Genomic DNA, 21,765 nt, shown 5'->3' on the forward strand with positions numbered 1-21,765 from the left:
TGGTGGCCAATCAGAAATAGACACTTGTCCTATTCTAGAAGAAAGAGAAATTGCCACTTGGGCTTACATCAAATGATCTTCTAATATAAATCTTCCCTTTTCTTTCATTTTCTTAGCTAAGGCAATGAACTTAGCTAGCCTTTCGTTAACTTCTTCCATAGGAGGACAAGGTGTGTGCTTCACCCTAAGTTCCACTGACTTCACCACGCTGCTTGTTGCTTGTAGCATCTTTTCATGATCTTTCTCATATTCCTTCGCAAATCCAATAAAAGCACTGAGAGAGGAAAGGGTGCCCAAATGTTTTTTCTTGATAGCAACCTTTCCCAACTCATCCAACCTCGATCCAAAATCTGTCTCGTAGACATCCTCTTCTCTGATATCCTCAAAATCAAGTGCCACCCCAACGTCACTCATCATGGTTGAAATAGAAGTGTTAACGCTTGGGCTGTGTCATGCAATCTCATTATGTATTTCTTCAAGTGTTCTAAATCTGATAGTCAATGCAACAAACCAAGGTTCAACTATACTCAATCCTCTCTCATCAACCAACCTGGCCCTTTGCAAATATGCCTCTGGTAGCCCAATGAGCGCCTGTAGCCTAGGAATAGCCAATTCTTTGATGGGAAGGAAATCTTTCCACTCCTCTTCGAATAATCTTAACTTGTCTCTAACAGTCACTAATGATTGGAATGTCGAGATGAAGGCAAGAAATTTCGCCCATCTTGGATTGTATCATGGATCCAATCCCTGACTTCAAGTAGCTATGCTGATATCTCTTCTAAATTGCTCCCACTGTCTTGAGGAAGGGCTGTCGGGTGCAGCTATTGGATGGGCTGGCAATCTCTCCAATATTTGTTCTCGCCCTCAAACTTTACTATTCTTTCATTTGCCTTCCTTAACCTTTCTCTGATTGATGCTATACCTTCCTAGACCTCATCACACTCCATATCATCTGTATTCCTTCCCAAGTTATGTTCCACTATCTCATATTCCTGGGCCACAATCTCATCCACTACCTTGTTGACTGTTAGAATATCAATCTGAACCTTTCGGTGACCATCACTGTCACTCCTGATTACCCTTGCCACCATTTTTGCTATTTGTTTTTGGTTCTCGCTATCACCCTTTTCCATTAACCCTTGGATGTCCTCAACTGTATGGGCCGTTACCACCTCGCCTCTTGGCATAAGCATTTGCCTTAACCATAGTGATACAGTGCATCTCCCCAAATCTGGATTCGGTTCGACTAACAAAGCATCACCAACAGCCTCAAGTGCCTAACTTGTTGCCTCAATGTCAATTGCTCCATCTTCTTCCCTACTAGTTTCTGCCATATCATTTCCTTGTTGGTTCTCCGAGAGAGGGGAGTACTCGATGCTCTCACTATAGCCACTTGATTTCGAATCAAAGCTCACCTCCACCGTGGCCCCTTTATCACTTGAATTGACCTCTTGGCTTCTAGCCTCAATTATACTCTCTTGATGGCGCTGTGTGTTGTCTCTTGGCTGGAGGTTCCAAATGTTCTTTGCCCTTCTCTACCTCCAAAACTTTCTTCTTGCCCTTTCTAACCATTTCCTGTTGCCGGCTACTTCCTTCATTCCTCTGTCCGACCGATTTTGCTTGTCTCTCCTTTGGCATCATCATCTCATAGGTAAGGGGAATCCTTTGCCTTTGAAGCTTCCTTAGTCTTTCATTATACCATGACTCAGTATGTAAATCTATGGCCCTCATAACTACCTCCAAGGAAGGATCCTAATGGTCATCCCAATCCATTGGATTCAACTTGTTCCTTCTACTGTATCGTAATCTTTTCTTAGCACATTTCCATCATCCTCCAGTTGATCTGGAATATCAAGGCCTCTCCATCTGATAGCCCTCATCATGTTCACCGACAGCCTTGAGAAAGCTAACTTTCTCACATGAAAGTCATCTTTGACGTTGGCCCAAAAATCTTCTATGGCAGGAACATGCTTGAATTCATTTCCATGAGATACCTTGATAAGACCATTGGGATCAAATCCTTGTCTTGTTCTATACCATCCTAGATGATACCACTCCAATTCCTTCTCCATAGCTTCAAAGGAGACCCAATTTGGGCAACTATCATTGCCAATTATGATTGAGAATGTAACGCCTGTTTTTCCTTTGTTTCTCATTATTCTTATCATAGTGCTCAAGTTGCCTAGCCAATTCCATTAAAACTACCTTGTCGAGTGGATACCTTGGAAGCCTCTTGGGACAAACTCTACTTCCTGCCACTCTAATGTATGTAAATTGTGGAAATTGGATGAACCAACTCCCATACTTATTAATTCTTGCTTTTGCTTCCAATGAAAGTCTCTTAGCAAGTGTCCCTTGTAATACCCTTACTGTCTTCATGGCAAAGGCATCACAAAATATCTTGTAATCCCTGTTGTTGTGCAAATGGAGCTGCAAATAGCATTCATGTACCAAATATTGCCCTAGTCCACTACCAACTTCTCCTAAGGCCTTAAGTCCCGGACTCTTGTACAATCTAGCAATTAGGTAGAACAAATAGGAGCCCATGTAGAATTGCCTTTGGTTTTGTACGGTTCTAAGTTGCAATTCTAAGTTCTCACTTATGATCTTGGCCCAATCAAATCTTCTTTTCCCCTTTTCAATCTCATCAAGGAAGAAGTACATCCAGTTTTCAAATTGCATCCCTTGAGCTAGGCCCATGATCCGGCTGAGAAGAACAACAATATCACCATATTCTGGTTTGAAATCTGCCATTGTGAACCTTGATGATCTGCTAACACCTTTCTTTCCTTCGTGAATCCAATTCTGCTTTAAATGTGTGAAATAAGCCTCTTGGTTATCTTGAAATGATTTGGTTGCCTGATCCATCATCACAACCGTCATGCCTTTGTACTGGGGAATGTTGAATGTTTCTTCGATTGCTTGTTCACCAATGTTGACCAACACTCTCTTACCTTCACCAAAAATGATGGATTTACTATTTAGATCAAATCTGGATACACATTCCATGATCAATTCCAGACACAGCAATGTAGGAGGAAAAGCTACCGCATGTACGATTCCACTTTTGTATATCCTCTTCGCCAAGGGGGATTATCCTTCCTTCAGTCTTTCCTTCATCTATATCATGTCCACAGTACCAATATTGGTGTCAGTTATTCTCTTCATTTTCGAGAAGAAGGGCGTTTTGGGAATCATATCCTCTGTCTTTCTTAGTGTTTGTCCGCTTGGGATTCTTGCTTGCACTAACATCCTCCATACTCGTCACCCTATTACAAGATGGTAGAGTGGTGGACCAAAAGGCAAGTAGAACCAAGGGAAGCAATTCTTAGACTAGAACAAAAGAAGATGTCAGCTTAAGGACCCCTTGCAACTCTAAATGATGAAAATTCACCTTAACCAATAATCTTACAGCGACTTTTCGGAATTATGACTAGACTTTAAGAACTCCAAACCCTTTGCAAATCAGAAATTTAAACATCTAAAGCTATCCTCCACTTGTCCACAAAGCAAAAATCAAACTTCCTCATGTATCCTCTCTCCCAACAAAAATCGCCTAAGTCTGATATGAAAAGTGTGGTCTTTAAATGGAGAAAATCAGACCTTCACACAAATCGCTCATGGCACACAAATCAGGTCTGCTCTAGCAGAAATTGCCAAATAATGGAAGAGATCTGCCCCTTTGCAAAGTCTCCTAACAATGAGAATTCTGTCCCAAGAGAAAAATCGCCAAGGAGTGGAGAAATCTGACTTGAAACTAAATCACCAATCACCAAAAATCTGCTCCTCGATAAAATTCGCCTAAGCATGGAGAGGAAGAAATGAAATGTGAGGAAGAAATGGGAGAGAGGCCTCCTCTTATGCCCAACTTCCCACTCCCTCTAAGCCAGCCGACTTGGTCCTGGAGGAGAGAAAAAAATAAAATTAAAACAAAATTAAGGCCCACAATTAAATACTTAGCTTAAAATTTAATTTTGCCAAAAGGAAAATTGCATTTTTAAATTGCCATTTAGCTCCAAATTGCAAAAAGAAATTAAATGATGCCTTGGAGATGTTAAATATTTCCATTTAATGAGGATTTAATAATTAATACGTCATTAAAATTGGATTTTGGCTAACCAAAAGCCATTTCTTCAATATTAAATTGCCAATTTCATTAAAGGCATAAGTTTTCAAGGCAATTTTGATCTATTAAAGCCAAATTTTTTGCAATTCTCTCCAAATCGATTTTGCTATGCCATTTAAAATTTTATGACAAAAATAAAATAAAATTGCCTCTAGGGTCAATAAATCAATTTTTGCAATTTGGCCCCATTTCTACAAAATTAAAATTTTCACCAAAGAAAAATTTAAGATTTTCCAAAACTTAAGTCTAACAAAAAAATTTCTTTTGAAAAATTATTCAAATTTACACAATTATATCCAGATTTTCAAAAGAAAACGTCTAAGTACAAATTTACAATTTTATCCTACCAAATATTGCTCTTTAAAATTTTGTCCGGCCTAAGGATGAAATTGGTGGCTCTAGAAAATCAAGCGAAGCCGAGTGAAAATAAGCTAAGTCTCTCCACTGGCTTGAAAGTGTCCAAGGCTCAAAAATCTCAAAAAAATCTAAAATTGTTGGACAATCCAAAAAATTGCCAAGGCAACTAAAAAATGGGGGGTCCCCAAATTTTTGGGGCGATGGTGTGAGAAGCTCACAACAAGTTGCCATAGGGATTCAATACTCATACACTTCATAGAATAGGCAAGATAAGGAGATACGAGCAGCAAAGGAGAAAGCACATAAATAATTGGTTAGAGACACAAAGAGAACATAGAGTAAAGACACAGAGAAGCTCAAATTCATTTGGCTTAATAAGTAGCTGGATGAGCAAGCTCCTTCAAAGAGAAGCTCAAACCATCTACATTAACCCCTAGGCTCCATGTAATGTTTTGCACTCCTTGATCAGCCAATTGCATTGAACTTGTGTGTGAGGATGCTGAGACCTCCAGATCTGATGGATCTGCAGTCAACAACTTTGGATCTAATTTTCTCTTAGAGCTTATAACTTCGATACCATGTTAATTTCTTAACTCCAGTATCTTGGTAAATAGATCAGAACCAGATTTACGCTACTGGATTTATATGATGAAATAGAGCACTAGAAAACTGAAAAAGAAAAATATGTGGATGCACAAATTTCTGCTCTTCAACCCTCGATTCATCATTCAAAATAACTTCAGAACTTACAAGAGCTCCTGGTACTCAGAAAATGGCTCTGAGACAAGTCACAATCAAAACAGAAGTTCTGGAAACCCCTTCTAGTTGAGCTGTACAGACTGTACAACTCTTCTGCAGGTGCCCTTCTCCTTTGCTGCTAACTGCTGCAATCTTTCTCTCTGCCCTGATGAAAAAAAAGGTTCTCCTCTGATTTTCTCTCTCAAAATGCTTCTGAGAAAAATAATCAATGTGTCCTATCTAACCCTTGGCTTCATTTTATAATTTTGAGTTGGACCAAATCCCTAATCTTAACTTGAGACAAATGGTCCAAAATACAATTTATATCATTTATGCCTATACTTAAGCACTTTATTATCACTTTACAAAAAAATACATCCACTTTATCATATAAATTAATAAAGTGAGTTTGTAAGTCTAAGAAACACTTAATAACGATTTCCAAAAGTTGGAAACCCCTTGCGGAAATACCTGTCTGAACTGCACTCATCAACACTCCCAAATCATAGATCTCCCAACCATAAGACGACGATCCATGTTGAGCTACTTCACTAAGCTCCATCAAGTTGTCTTATAACCCTTGTAAGTGTATGCCTCCAAGGATCATAAACTCCCAAGCTAATTAGGAAACCATCCATTTTAAGTTGTCTAGATTGGCTTCCTATCTATCTTCGAAAGAGTGAGCTTTGTACTATTAGAATAATATTGTATTATTTACCACATAATGGTCATTTCAGTCACTTAATGTAGCTGATCACTTAAGTATCTTCAGATGTATCTAGTCACCTATGTATATAGTCAATTTATTTCTATTTCAATTCTCAGTTAAGGATTGTTTCTTTTAGAAACATCCTCTTTGTATTTCCTTTTTGAAGGAGCCTTTGTCTCCTTTGTAATTTCCTCAATCAATCAATCAATTATCATTTTATGGTATCAAAACCCATAGGTTTTTTTTCCATAGTTTCATACCTATAATTAAATTCCGGAAATTTTCAACAATTTTTTATTAAAAAATTGTGTAGAATCCTAAAAAATTTAGAATTCAATTTTTTTATTAAAGTCTTTTGATTGAAATCAAAGGTTTTTGAGATTGCAAAACTTTGCAGAATTTGAAGGCTTTTTTACCTAGCGCAAGGGTTTTCTATCTCAGAATTGCATTTTTTGGAGGTTTTTTTGTCGTGTCAAGTGCTTCTTTGTTTACTCAGAGGAAGGATTTTTTGCTTTTCTTCCAACAAAAATCAAGAATGAAGGTTTTCTGATTTGTTTTCCCACCAAAAATCATGGAAAGAGGATTTGCTCAGTTTTTACCACAAAAACATGATAGGTTTATTTTGATTTTTCCCAAAAAATCATATAAACATTCTATTTATTTTCTACGTTGCTGAATATTTTCCACAAAAAATCACAATGTTTTATAAAAGGGTTTTTGCTCAATTTTTCCAAAAAAAATCATGGTTTTCTTTGTCGTAGGTTTGGTGGTTTTCTTACAATTTTTAAAAATTATAATTTTTTTCCTATTACGATTTTTTCACACAATTCTGGCATCTTTGATCAAATACCTCGACAATTTTTTTATGAAATTGTGTTTTCTTGCTAAGTGTTTAGGGTCGTACCACATGTTTCAAGGGTGAATGAACGTTCCTGCAAATGTACTAGAGTTTCCTGGTGTTGAGAGAGAATCAATCCTTGAGAAAGAATATCATGGAATGATAAAGTCCTTTGTGTATTTATCTTAAAGGAAATTCTTAAGTTCTATTAATAAGATAATTTTCAGAATCTAAATATATCTAAATTAATTGAGTAATTTTGTTTTCTCTTTGCTTAAGAATGGTGTAAAAATGTTTTGTGGTGGAGACATGACACACATTCTAATTCTTATGAAGATGAATATAGAGTCTCTTTTTAAAATTTCATTATTTTCAGTTCAACAGAAGATGGATGCAGTATTGAGAATTCATTTATGTGAGTATTCACTGTTAGTCTTTTCAGTAGTATGTGCATGCAGTTTAGAGCACTTAAGTCTGCTGTTTTAAATTAAGTATTTTGTTTTAAGCTCTTTGCAATGCCACTAAATTTTCTGACAGCATAATCTCATTACCATTGTTTAATAATTGACAAACGGCCCATAACTAAATTGCCAAGCAAAAGAAAATATGATGCAGGAGCATCCCCAGTGTAATAGCAATCTTGCATCACCCAAAATCATTGTCTAGTTTTTCAACAAGGTCTATTTTGGGCAGGGTTTACTATTTTTCCAGATTTTCCCACTTACGTTCCTGGAGGTTCATTTTGGATATATAAGCATGCCAATAAAGTTTCGTGGCAAGATCAAGTCCGGTAATGACCATATTAAATTTTTGGTTTTAGCAGGGTGGTATGAAAAAATTTAATCAGTTTTGAAGACCTTAGAGGCTCTGGAAGGGGCGAGAACCTGTCAGGGACGACAATACGCAGTCCTAATTATATAGAGTGCTTCGAGGAGTTTCTGAAAAGTGATTATAACAGAAAATTGAGTACATGGTTCAAAAGTTACAGCTTTTAGAAGTTGTGCCTTCAAGACTCAAAGCATCGATACAAATTGGTAAAGAAACAAAGATCATTTAGGCAAAAAATTGAAATGCTGGGCACCAAAAAGGAAGAGACAGAAATCATTCAAGCAGGGAATTGAAGCATTGGGTATCAAAATGGAAAGTTTCACTTTCTAGAATATTCTACATATACAAGAATGAAGGTGGGTTTCGAGCTCAGTTTCAGAAGGACAGTTTGTAGCTTTGTCTTGCAAATTATTGTAATGAAAATACCCATGTGGCTGTAGCATGTAATAGAAAGCAAATATTCTGTTCCTGTAATTTTCTATTTATCTTTGTTGTTATGTGTGTTCGGTTGAATAAGGAGTGTACCCTTCATGAAACAAGAACATATTAAAAAAATTTAAATTAACAAAACAAAAAATGAGAACCAAACCAACTTACCTTGCAGTTCACCAACAGTATAAGGGCCAACATATTCCTGATTTTCCCCAAGTATGTACCACCCAAGCTCCTGAGACAATAAATCATTTTGATCACCTGCACCCTCTGTGTCTGCAAATGTAAACATATTGAGCAAATTTTTCAGATTGTAATATCAACATTGGCCAAAAATAGTTGATAGGACTGAGTCACTGAAGAGAAGCAAAAGAACATGCCTGAAAATAACACAATGGGAATGCCTAGTGCACCTCCATAGTGTATTTTCACCACATTACAACAAAACCATAAAAAACAGTAAATGCAAAAGAATCAAATACATGAAGCAACAAATGATATGCCTAAAACCCAAAGGCTATTTAAGTAGCCAGTCTGTAGACCACCAGAATGAAGGATAACCAAAATAGAAAACATTAAGCAGAGGGAAATATGCAATGCACAAAAACTCAAAGCTATGTCAAGAAACAAGTCACAACTGAACTTAAAAAGATATCCATTATTAGGTTTAGATTAACGAAACTTTGTAGTTAATACTGGAATCATAAAAGTTCTGTTTACAACACAAGATCAACAACCTCGCGCTGAGAAGAAATAAAGGGTAGGGTTAATCTAAAGCTATGTAAAGTAGTAACTCTAATAATTAGAATAAATGGTCGTCGGAAAACAATGAAAATATATAGTACCAGCACCCAAAAACATATAATGAAACAAAGTAATGAAGCAACAACTGCAACGCCTAGAAACCTAAAACTATGTCAGCTGGCCAGTCACCTGACAATTGGAGTCCACGAGAAATCAATAAAGGGCATCACGTAGACTTGTAGATTTATCCAGTAGTTTGTAAAAATGTTTTTATATTTTTTAAGGTGGCTGGAGGAGGGGAAGTAAAGCCCAATTCCATGTCAAGTAACAACTCTTTCACATTCTGAAAAGAACTCTATTAAGGGTCCATATTCACAATAAGCTCATAAGTTTATCCTGGTTTCTAATTTGTGGTTTGGAGTGTAAAAAGATTCACAGAAAACAAAACATAAGTGCTTTTTTCAACAGTATAATCTAGGCAACCAAACCTCAAATGACAGTAACCAAGCATATTGACCCGTGATACCAATAAAATCAATGTACAATAATCTTAAGGAATTTTTAAACCCCACTTAAATATTCTCAAAAAATATATATATGAGCACTGGCTTCAACATAAAACCACAAACTTAAATCCTTAGTTACATAAATGTCAATTTATTTTTTTTTAGTAAAATCTAAAAAAATGCTTAGACCCTTCTTAAAATCTCTCAAAAGAAAATAACCTTAGAACCCTACTAGCAGTCATTTCAAAAAATTGTTACATGAACAATCCCCTTGATAAAGCAAAACAACTAATAAGCTTTGGTGAGTGGGCATATAACCCTATAAATACAAATGCAAGAAAAATTGAAGTCAATAAGCAAAAAAAAAATAGAAAAAGACTTACCACTCTGCATGATGGCTTGAATGAAAAAGAGGAGGTTACTTCGATTCTTGCAAATTAATTCCTTCAATATTCACATTAAGGGAATACCATCATGGTCTTCTCCCTACACCAACCATTATTATCCAAATCCTTGATTCCTTAAGATTTTCCGAAGCTCAGAGTATATTGTTACACCTTAAAAATTGGCATGTGTAAATACAGAATAATTAGACCCCTATAAAAATAAGAACTACAAAAAACCATTCAATATCATTTTCTAATAGAATGCATGCAAAATACCAAGTCATGTCAACATTTACAAGTATTACTCACCCACAAAACTTAAAACAATTATATGTACTAAAATAACATGTGAAAATGTCCATCAGTATTTGACAAGCCATTCCAAGTCATGAATATTTAGATTAGCATCTTAGTATCTTACCCTATCCTCATAAGATGATAGAACAAACCAATAAAGATAACCAAAAAAAGGTCAAACAAGATCACATTTTAAATAATGAGCTTTACATGGACCCATTAACTGCTCACTATTTCTCCTAAACTTGGCACAAAATGATCAAACAACATGATGGAGTAATCAAGTGACTCCACAACACCCCCAAGATCCTTGAAAGACCAAATAAACTTCCACAAGAGAATGGCAAGAATGGATTGCATCAACGATGTGAGATCGATTAAATATGATAATTGGCCTACTAGACATCCAAAACCAACATGAGAGCCTTGCTTATAAAGGCAAGGCGATGAAGTAGGGTAACAACTACCTACGATACAAACATTAAATGCATGATGCAAATATTAACTTACCAAAAGTAAATAATAAGACAGCCCCATTATGAGTGACTTCTAGAATGTCACCTAGGACAGCCAGCTTAGAACCTAAATATACTTAAAATGTGAATAGGTTCAATATGCAAAAAGGGTCCGAGCAACTAGGCCATTTTGGAGAGCCATGTACAATGCAATCTGAGAGCTCACAAACAAAGAAGAGGAGAAAACCCAATGGGCAAAACTCCTCTCACAAATAGAGAAAAGAAACAACAAATGATGCATGGAAGACTCAATGATACCCCCCAAGGACTGCCTGTATATACAATTAGGTATCCACCATAGGAAGGAAAATTAGAGACATAATATCCCCCCATAATGTATAAATTCTAAGAAGAATGAAGTATGCATGAAAACAAACGATGACCAATGACTACAAGCAACACATCTTCCCTTAAGAAGAAACAAATACATCAAATGATGAAAAAGACACTCTTATGTCCAAGCTTAAATCAGTCACCACATAATCATGACCGAACTCAACATGAAACATGACAAATTAATTGGATGAAACTCGTGAACGTCAATCTCCAAAGCTAATGAAGATGAATCAACACTCATGCTGAAACTGTCGTCAAAGAGGCAAGCAAGCCCCTTAAATACGTCTCCTAAATCTGCAATATGAGACTCTCCAAACAAGTCTGAAATACCTGCCAGGTACTCATCTGACAAAGCAAGATTTGAAAAACTATGATCAGCCTGATAAAGAGTAGAGCTCAAAACTGAAGAAGTAGGAGGTGGAGGGGTAGAAAGCTCAACAATAGTCTCAGGAAAACCAAGATCAAGTGACCAAAATTCTCCTCACATTCATGATTCACCGTTGATGGATGGGTGTGAACATCAGCCCAAGGAATATTGTCGTCAAGAGAAAAATGAGAAAAAGAATACAATCGAGATGAATGATCAACCACCTCTGAAGCAATGATATTTCTAGTCTCTGTCACTAATGCATACATAAACAGGAGTGAACTAAACTATCTTACTTTTGGGGTGTCGTGGAGTCACCTAATTCCTCCATCTCAAAAATGATTTGATATCTAAACTAAGTCACCTAACCAAACTATCATAAAGTTATATATACATCCTGGATATTTGTTGAACTAAATTGCATACTAAAAATCGCTAAATGCCACAATAATAAAGGTAACCAATTCAACAACATAACTCAGTCATTGATGTACTATAAACTAAATCTCCTTTAATAATGCCATTGGTATAATCTTAATTCTGGTAACTGGCGGAAACAATAAGAGCTCTAAAATAATCTGTAATACTTACGACTTCAAATCAAGATTAACAATTTCAAACATTATCTAAATTTCAAGAGTAATCTATTATGGCTCCACTTTTTGCTGTCTCAGAAACAAACCTTATACAAGAACGTGTTATTTTTCCTATATGTGCCCACAATAACCGGCTTTCAAGGATAAGATAAACCCATGAATTGACTTGCAAATGTATCAAACACAAGAAGAAAATATCATAGACAAAAGTAATTAGATTCTAGGAAAATATTCTATCCAGCCTACATATCAAGATCTATCAAAAAAGTGATTCACAACTTGTGGTCCCATGGAGAGTGCAGATCAATAACCACACTCGTACTTTTCCATCAAAATTAAAAAATAATCTCATCCAAAGTTGCTGCAAACTCTTAGTACCCCACTACCACCTGGGGCTGAGATTACTCTTGCTAAGTAATCACTACTCCACAGTTTTTTATTATATTAAATTTTGTTGTTTGCTGTATTGAAATGCAACAAGTTGCATGTTATTTAAAACATATATACCAACTATATTTTATTTGAATTCTTTCCACAAAGTAATCAAATTAAATTAATAGTAGGTCATACCAAAACAAGCCTATGTGAACATTTATTTTGGCAGAGTAAGGAAATGCAAAGACATTAAGGAGCAACTGCAGGCCCTTCTTAACTAAATTATAAACATCATTTAGATTATTTCAATTGACTAGTAAACATTTCTTGCTGTAAATAAGGCACCCTTATTTCCGCTCTTATTAAGAGGGCAGTTTATCTTGTATAATACAGAATATTAATCTGGTTTTGCCATTGGAAAGGTACCAAGCTAAATTCAAATCTTCACACCATTACAAGTAGGTTGTAAGCCCCAACATAGTTTATTTTTAAAAATGAATATTCAGTGTTTGTGGCAGTATTGAATGGCTGACACAGGTGCTTAATGAGTTTTTCAATGTAATATTAGTTTAAAATTTTAAATCATATACTTTCCGAATAAAGATCACAAAAGGGTTTTGTGAGAGTGATCAAAAGAGGTTACTGTTGTGAGGTTATCATACCATCACCTCATTGCAAAAGACCACCCTCTCTTTTTGCTTTAGCAGTAGGAGCAGTGGTTTTAGGTGCCTTTAGTTGGTAACATTTTCAAGTCTACAAGTTGAGAAAGTGATTTTGAGCAATTTTTGCCTGTTGGGAAGTCAAGTCTGACAGGGAGGTGGAGTTAAAACAAGTAATTTGAGGAAATGAGTTAGAATCATTAAAAAATCCATGTTCCAGTTTCAATTTAACCTTAGAAAGCCAAGATTAGTTGTGGATTGAATCCTGAAATTTGGCTTAGTCTGGAATTTTTGAAAACCCCAAAATTTAGAATCTTTATTGCAACTCCTATGAAGCTAAGACCTATCTCAAATATCTAGACAATCTTTATAAAAATATAACTTAAAGTATTTCTGAGCTGAAAACCGACCAACTGTTAAAATGGTGAGTTAACTTACAAATTCAAAATCCTGGCACTAGGTTGGAATCCGACCATGTCCAAGAATAAAATCCTTGTCTACCCTTAATTTTCACCCTTGCAAAAATGGAATGATCATTGGCACAACCCCCTCAAACTTGCATTGACAAGAACAAATAAGTGGAATGGAGTTTTTTATGATGTTTGAAGGTGAAATTTTAAGTGAAAATCCTCTTTAGGGGCCGAATCTGCCCCCTAGCTGGGATTTTATCCTCTTGGTGTGTTGATTTCCACCTCATAGATGGAGGTTTGAAGGATGATCCACTTCATCACAAATGGCAAAACAATTGATAGGTGAACAATTGGAGGGATCAAACAAGTTTTTAACATAAAATAAGATGGCATAAAATTGGATCAAATGAGGAGAAGTCCTCAAAGGATGGCAGATTCCACCACCCTAAGAAGATTCTTTCCTCTACAACATGAAATTTCCACCCTCAATGAGATGAGAATGGAACGAATTTATAGGCTCCCTCAAGTGGGTTGGAATATTAAATTGCAAGGATGGAACTAATGATTGAATTCTGAAATAGAAGTTGGATCAAGAAGAAAATCCTCAAGCATGTGAAATTTCCGCCCAATAAGAAATTCATCTCAGATTGCAAGAAGAAGAGAAGTTTGAAAAGTGGAATCTAGAGGAAATTGCAAGTCATAAAATCTTTAAAATCTCTTTCATTATGTTTATTTTCTATCATATCATAACCTTAATTCATAATTTCTCTCTTATATTGCAAGGTAAATTGTTGAAGGAAGAACCTTGGCAAAGAAGGAGATTCAAGGAGGTCAAACTCAACCTTGAGGACTTCAAATAAAGAGAGAGATTTCAAGCAAGCAAATGCTACAAGGAGATGGCTCAAGCTCAAGGACTACAAATGAGAAGAAAGATTCAAATCAATTTATTAACGGACAATTCACATTAAGATCAAGATGGGATTCAAGAAATGAAAATTCACAAATGGAAGAATTTTTTTTATCAACTTGAATTTCCTCTAAAAATCCAAGTTTGTTTTGAAAGGATCCAAACTACATGAAGACCTCCTCACCTCAAGAAGAATCAAAGGTGAAGGCCAAATCCACGAAGATGCAAATGATTCAAGTCATAGCAATGAGAAAATTTTCAAGAAGATAATAGAGAAAAATTGAGAAGATAAAGCAATTTGGGAATATGCCAATTTAAGGCTTGATAATGTTTAGTATCAAGAGATATTTTTTCATCGCCAAGGATTGATCAAGTCTGCAAGATGAGGATGATGAGGAGGCACCTAGCAGTCTTCTATCAATCAAGATATTCCAATTGCACAGCATAGCTAATCATATCATGCCAAGTGTACAATTTTCTCACTGGCTCTCAAAAGCATTGTAATTTTCTTACTAGCCCACAAGGTGGTGCTATCATGTAATTGTTGAATGTTATGAGAACCCTAGTTAGGGTTTGTAGGGATTAATCTTGGCCCTGCATTGTAATTGAACAACTATAAAAAGCCAAGACCTTCTCATTTGTAAGGAGTCAGAGATTAAGATTCAAGAGATTAGCAGACTAGAGAGAAGTTAGCTAGCTAGCAATAGAGTAGAGAAGAGTAGAGTAGGAGACTTGATCAAATTGTTGCTATAATGCTATCAAAGTAATTAATGATTCATTGCTGGTCTTCGTGGTGGATTACTTAACGTTGCTTTGAAGTGTTGCATGGTTTCTTCAATTCCTCATTTAGATTTCATTTTATGTTAAGTAGAAGTAGAAGTAGATTGAATGGAAAATATTGCTGAATGGTGATCAATGGTGAAGCTAGTGTCCATACTTTCTTTTACTTGCTGATTGTAAATTAAGGTGTAAGGTTAGTCTAGACCTAAATTGCTAGTGTTTTATTTCTATTGGAGATGCCCATTTAGATTGCATCTTTATAGGGTATTCAGATGAGCATTGATGATGTGAAAATCATTCCTATATCCATAGAAGATAGCACCCTCTTATACCCAATTGATTTGATGAAGGAAGGAATGGTTAGAGGTTCACCCCATCGTCGACATTGTCTTGCATTCTTAGACTAGATTAGATTTCCTTTCCTTCGCAAGTTGTTTAGTTGGAAGTGATTGGAGTTGTAAAGGTAGTTGATATCCATTGAATGAATAGTGTAAGTCCCCTTGTGATAACTAGTATATCACATCATTATAAATGTGTGAAAGTCCACGATTAAGAAGGAACCTTGAGGTTGTCTCATTTGATCACACAATGCATCTACATTGTTTAGCATATGAGCATCCTTATTCAAGAGCGGATTGAGTATTTGGTGTTTTTCTTCAAAAAGTTGAGTGCTTCATTTTGTATGTTGTAGTGGAACAAAACTCACATCAACAATTATGTCTTGAATTGAGGTAGCTGGTACATCTTGTGAGGTTTTCACACCATCAACACACTACAAATGAGGACCCCCTCCTTTCGCTTAGCAATGTGTTAGTTGTCCCAAGTAGTCCTAGTTTAGTTAAAATTTCAAGTCTTCGAGTCTAAGATATGAGTTAGAGCAACTTTGGCTCGCTAGGGAGTCAAGTCAATCAGGAGTATAAGTGCAACCTGGACCAAGTGTGTTAAGGATTTGGAATTAAAGTCGAGATTTGTGATGAAATAAATTAGCCAAAGCGTAAAAGGATGAAGTGAAGATGCAAAGCTAGAAAAGATGAAGTTTTGACCTCAAAAAGTATACTAATGGAAGCATGTTGATTATTGAAGTTTGGCTTAGTCCGAAAAAATTTGGGATCTTCTAAAATCTAGAAACTCCATTATAGTCCTAGAGATTTGAAACCACTGTCAAGCAACCTAACTGTTAAATCTAGAACCAATATACTAGAAATGCAAAAATCAGAAACTTACAAAACACAAGATCAAATCAACACAAGATATTTATCTTGGAAAACCCTCCAACCTGAGGGGGAAAACCCAGCCACACCCAGAATTGTTCCTTTATTGAAAAATCAAGAGATTCCATACAAAGTTTCACAAGCTTATATGTAAGAATGATTTCTTCAACACACTGTTATTGCATAAAAAATTGCTAGTAGAATGCCCTTCTAGGATTAGACATCTACAGCATATATCCTCCTCTTTGGAATCACAAATCACACACATATATATAATTGAAGATACGATAATAATTCACTACTAAGCAATACACTTCAACTATCTCTGACCGCTTTAGATAGAATCACAATAATTATAAGGAAGATATGTCAATTGCTTCAAATCAACAATGTATCACCAAATCACTTCAAACAATAACACAGCAAAGGATCATCAAGCTGCTTTAGACCATAACGCGGCAAAGGATCATCGAGCTACTTCAGACCATAATGTCGCAAATGAATCACCTAACTACAAAACAGAATTTGATACCATCATGAACCGACGACGATGACGGTTACACATATTGTTTAGTATTCCACCGAACATATGATCCATGCGTTCACTATGAAATCGTCAACATTTGAAATCCCCTCGATGGACATGGACAGTGGCAGTAGGAACTGATCCATTTTCAAAGCATGTGCATCAATTATGTCGGGGACTAAACACTGAATTAAAAAGACACAATGATATGAAAGATGGCAACAGTTACACATCCATTTCACTGTCACTGTCACAAAGGCAACATTTGAACAACCCATCCAATGATACAACCACAAATGCATCATAAGGAACAACAACTATTAGCCAAGAGATGAATTTAACCACACTGCAATGTCTTGAATAAGCAATACACAAAACTGAAGCTAAGTACAGAAAAACCGATCAACAAGTCATTGAGAATAGCATAGAGAGACGAAACTTGTTCAAAAACAATCTTCGCAGATATCACAGAAGAATGCTACAAACCCACAAGGAAATTCTGCAATCACAGACTAATGAAAATGCAAACTTTCATACAGCAGAGGTAGCAAGGAAAGGTAAGCACAACAATTTCAGGTACACGTGATATCTCCTGCTGCTACAAAAACATCAACACTAACAGTATATACATAAAATATAGCATAAAGTGTAAGAAAAGACTTATACTTAAATGTTTATTTTTGTTCTGCCCTGCCATGAGCTTCCAATTTCCAAGTTGACTCATCAAGCCTTGATTTCCGAGTTCAAGTTGCCACATGAAGTTACCATTTCCACTTTGACACATGAGGGGGTGAATTCTGTGTTTTAATTGCCACATAGGGCATCCAAATCCAAAGGTCTTAGAGGCATTTGCCACTTCAACATGCTAGATCTGTTGACCTTCAAGGCACCTTGACACAAGCATGTGAAATCTGAAAATACAAGGTGGCAATTGACATCTGAACTCGTAATTTCCAAAAACGTTGAGAGGCACTTGTCACATAACTAGGTAAAAGACATTAATTGCTTAAGTAAACTAATCAATGAGACAGCAACGAGGGAGTTAAAGTCATTAAATGCTGGGGTAAAACATTTATTAATGGCAAATTAACGTTTAATAGAGGATGACCTGCTTTAATTGATGAACAGCCACAAATTAAATGTCAAGGACCACTATTTGAATGGGAAGATAAAAATTGATTTAATTTTATTTCTACAAGGCCAGGTCGGCTCTAATCAAGTGACACACCTCTTGGCATGGTGGCATACATAAAATTGGGTGTTGAAGCCACTTTAACACTCAATTCAAATCAAATATCCCTTGCAGATGGAAATCAGGAAGCACGGATCAAATCCCTCCAAGAAAAGGCAGCTAATCGAGCGAGGACAGTCTAGTTATACAGCAGACCAGGCCAAGCTCGATCAGGCCTTGGGCCATTTTTTGACAAATCAAGGTTTCTAATAAGGCATCAAACTTCTACAGAAAACCAATTTTAGACCTGAAGTACAGTAAAAGTCAAAATCAAACATTGAAGAAACCCAGATTTATCATTACATATTTCAAGTTAATTCCAGATTTATACTGCAAACGCAGAATTTTGCCATACACAGCAAGGTGTATGTAATTTCTTATGGCAATACATGGATGGTAAAGGGATGTGTATGCACATTTTGGCAAACATTTTGAACAGAGATAGTGGTTATGGCTGAATTATCTAAGTTTGATAAACCTTTATTTACCTTGATGAGATCAGATTTTTGAAATCACACAGGGGTATGATTTCCGAACTCTTCACCATGCCACATAAAGGCTCTAAATCCAATTTGCCACATGAAGGTTGAATTTAAGTTGCATTTTGAGACCTTGCCACATGGGCATGTCAATTTTTGACCTTCATCTTAGACTTTGGCACATGACATGGTGATTTCAGGAAAGACTTTGTGGTACTTGCCACATCTTCTTTCTAAATCTGAAGCCTCCTTGCCATATAAACTTAAGAATTCCAAACTGCCATAAGTTCACCTGCCACGTGAACTTAAAGAGTTTCAAATTACCACCTGGGCATGCAAATTCTGGAGTTGATAATGATCTTGCCCAATGGACTTGGAAACTCCGAGGATCATGAAGACATCTTGACCCATCCAATGCAGATTTCCGCAAGTCATTTTTGTGCCTTGACACATAGACACCTGATTTCCACAAGAACACCATGATCTTGCCCAATCATCAGGTGATTTACAAAAAACATCTCAGGTATTTGCCCAATAAACATGCCAATTACACTAACTTATGGGCATTGGATTTTTGAAGGGAGTCAACCAAACTGGTTATTAAAATGCCAATTGCAATTATAAATGGGATGTGACCAATCAATTAAGAGGCACAAAATCAATTAAAAGGGGTAGATCGAGTGTGTGGAAGGAGTTCTCAAAGGTAATTCAAATCTGGACTTAGTGAGCATTAAGAAATCAGGGTAAAACATCAATACAAGCCCAGATCCAGTCATAAAGAAATCTTTATTGCAAACATAATCAAGTTAGAAAAAAGCAAATCAGATCACTTGTACGCTTGATCATTAAGCTCTAAATTCAGAAATTTTTAATTCTAAAACAGCAAGGTATGCAACTTCAGTCAGATTTTGAGGGCCATAGGTGTCTCTTTAGGAGAATTGAAAGTCAGTGATATTGTGAGTTGAAATTCTCATGTTTGTTTGATAGATAAACAGATTATTTGAAATCAATACCTTTCATTACATTCAAAGAAGAATTATTTAAGGAGGATTTCATTAATATCTTGCTTTTCATACACACACAGTTATATTTGACAATTAATGTTCTCTTGCAGAATGAAAGTGTTAGGAGCCAAGAATGGATGGAGCTTAAGGCAAAAGAGACAAACCTAGATCATAATGTTAATGATATAGCTTCAATAGGATTGAATTGACCTAGAGATAATCCTTCTATGGTTATTGGTTAATTGTCAAATAGACAAACCCTCATATATCTACTTATATATGTTTATATATATATATATATATATATAATTGGTTAATCGTCAAATAGACAAACCCTCATATATCTACTTATATATGTTTATATATATATATATATTGGTTAATCATCAAATAGACAAACCCTCATATATCTACTTATATATGTTTATATATTTATATATTGGTTAATCATCAAATAGACAAACCCTCATATATCTACTTATATATGTTTATATATATATATATATATAAAATTAGATTCTTATATATCAATGTTAATATCATCTAATTGATGATTATTTTATAAATTACTATAGAGACATGTCTCTTCTATGCATATTTATATAACATTCAATCTGCATTTGGAACATACAGAAAAATGATAGTGTTATTACATTTGCAGTGATCCTTCCCTCAACATGGTATCAGAGCCATTCGATCTTAGGGATTTTTTTTAACGGTGATCTCATATGATCTTGTAGATTACATGGAAGTACAGATTCTACATATCAGAGCTTAGACACCTCTGTTGTCTTTATTACAAAAGGCTTATCAAATGCAGCAAAAGGAAAGATGGACTGCAAATTATATGTTCAAAGCATTGGACATTATTTTTCTCTTTTGGAGCAATTTGGTGAATATCGATATTTGGACGACAAAAACAATATCGTGGGAACGAAATTGGAGAGTCTCTTTGTGCACAGATTTCATCAACATCTGCTAGATGGAAGGTTTAGTTCTGGATGGGACCACCCAGCAGTTGGGAATGCACTCACAATATTTTAGGGAGTGGTGACTTTAAACAATGATCTGGGTCTTCTCCCTTCTTATTTATGCACATTGTGATTCCTGAAATTGCACCGAAAACTGCCTTTATAACCGAATTAAGAAGCAGGGGGAGTGGAAAGGAAAGGAAAGGAAGGGAAGAATGGAATTGATTGGAGGAAGGGAGAGTGTGGATGCCTTCTTGTCAAATTGCAAGTGGTCTAGAGATAGTGCTTACAATGCCATAAAAGGCATCCTAGAGAGGCTCGACAATGTCAAAAGTCAAAAAGAAGCACCAATGTTCATTGCCTCAGTGCAAAGGCACATTACTGCCATTGACCCCCACGGCCACCTTTCCACTTTGTACTTCAACATTCGTGATTTGTCCCTTTCTAGTTAACGAAGGTCATTTCTTCCTTGCCTTTTCTTCTTCTGTCCACTTCATTTTTCATAGCTTGTAATGTTAACATGGATGGGTTAGATCTGTTTTGAGCTCGGTCAAGTTTTTAAGTATGACTAGCATGATTGGGTAGTTATTGATTCAATTGGATCTGATCAGTTAACATGAATGGAACGACCCTTGACATGAAAATTGCTCAAAACATCACCCATGAAAATCAAGGTATCAATCCTTAGACGCAGACAAGATGTGACTAATGAACATCAATCCAAGCGACTGAGAAGCACATACATGGGTTAGGATCCACGAAGGATGGGTACAAGTGTCCAAGTGACATGTGTAGGTCAATAAAGATCCCAACGCTATTCCGGCTACGGGAAAGGTATGCGGATTCATAGTTGGATATTGAAGACTCCTTCAAATTAGCAGATCACCAACATGGCCAAGGGTGGCCCCCACACTGATAAATACCCATTAGACCTCATATGTAATATAGAAATGAAAAGTGAGAGATCTACAAACCACATATTATTGGTGACATGGTAAATGCTGACAAATAACTATGAAATTTCCCAAAATGATCTATGTAGAAGCAACAACATCAACATATAATAAATAAAAGATAGAAATGGATATAACAAAGGATCTTTGCATTACTAGATGGAAGATTCTAATGTACCTGTCTGGATGTTAATTGTTGTTACCATTACAATCTGTTCTTCAACTCATTAGACAACCAAGAATGTATATTTCACTATGGAGTGGGTGGCTCATTGGTACTCCAAGGAAACTATCGTGACCTTATTAAGTACAAAGGAGTCTGACACTTCTTTAAAAGTAAAGGAGCTCAGAAGATTGATGTTAAGAGGGAATCTGAGACATCTGTCTGACACATCCAACATAAAATGATTATTGACAAGAGTCATTAGGTAATAAGGAGTTATAGGGGCATCTTTGAGATTGCAATAGAGGATAAAGTGGTGTG

At 35.9% G+C, this 21,765-nt stretch overlaps 1 protein-coding gene across 1 annotated transcript in view; it reads right to left on the reverse strand.

The window, feature by feature from the left end:
- The window catches only part of ELF9 (RNA binding (RRM/RBD/RNP motifs) family protein), a 200,881-nt gene that overhangs the window by 169,995 nt on the left and 9,121 nt on the right, over positions 1-21,765 (reverse strand). Inside the window, exons 2-3 of the mRNA XM_089801353.1 lie at positions 9,662-9,835; positions 8,194-8,304 (exon numbers count right to left, since the gene is read on the reverse strand). Of these exons, the coding sequence (XP_089657479.1) occupies positions 8,194-8,304; positions 9,662-9,671 (121 nt within the window). The 5' untranslated portion in view covers positions 9,672-9,835. The remainder of the gene's footprint in view (positions 1-8,193; positions 8,305-9,661; positions 9,836-21,765) is intronic.

The sequence above is a fragment of the Cupressus sempervirens genome, chromosome 9 (assembly GCF_028749045.1).
Source record: "Cupressus sempervirens isolate cs-2001-9-10 chromosome 9, ASM2874904v1, whole genome shotgun sequence".
Taxonomy (NCBI): domain Eukaryota; kingdom Viridiplantae; phylum Streptophyta; class Pinopsida; order Cupressales; family Cupressaceae; genus Cupressus; species Cupressus sempervirens.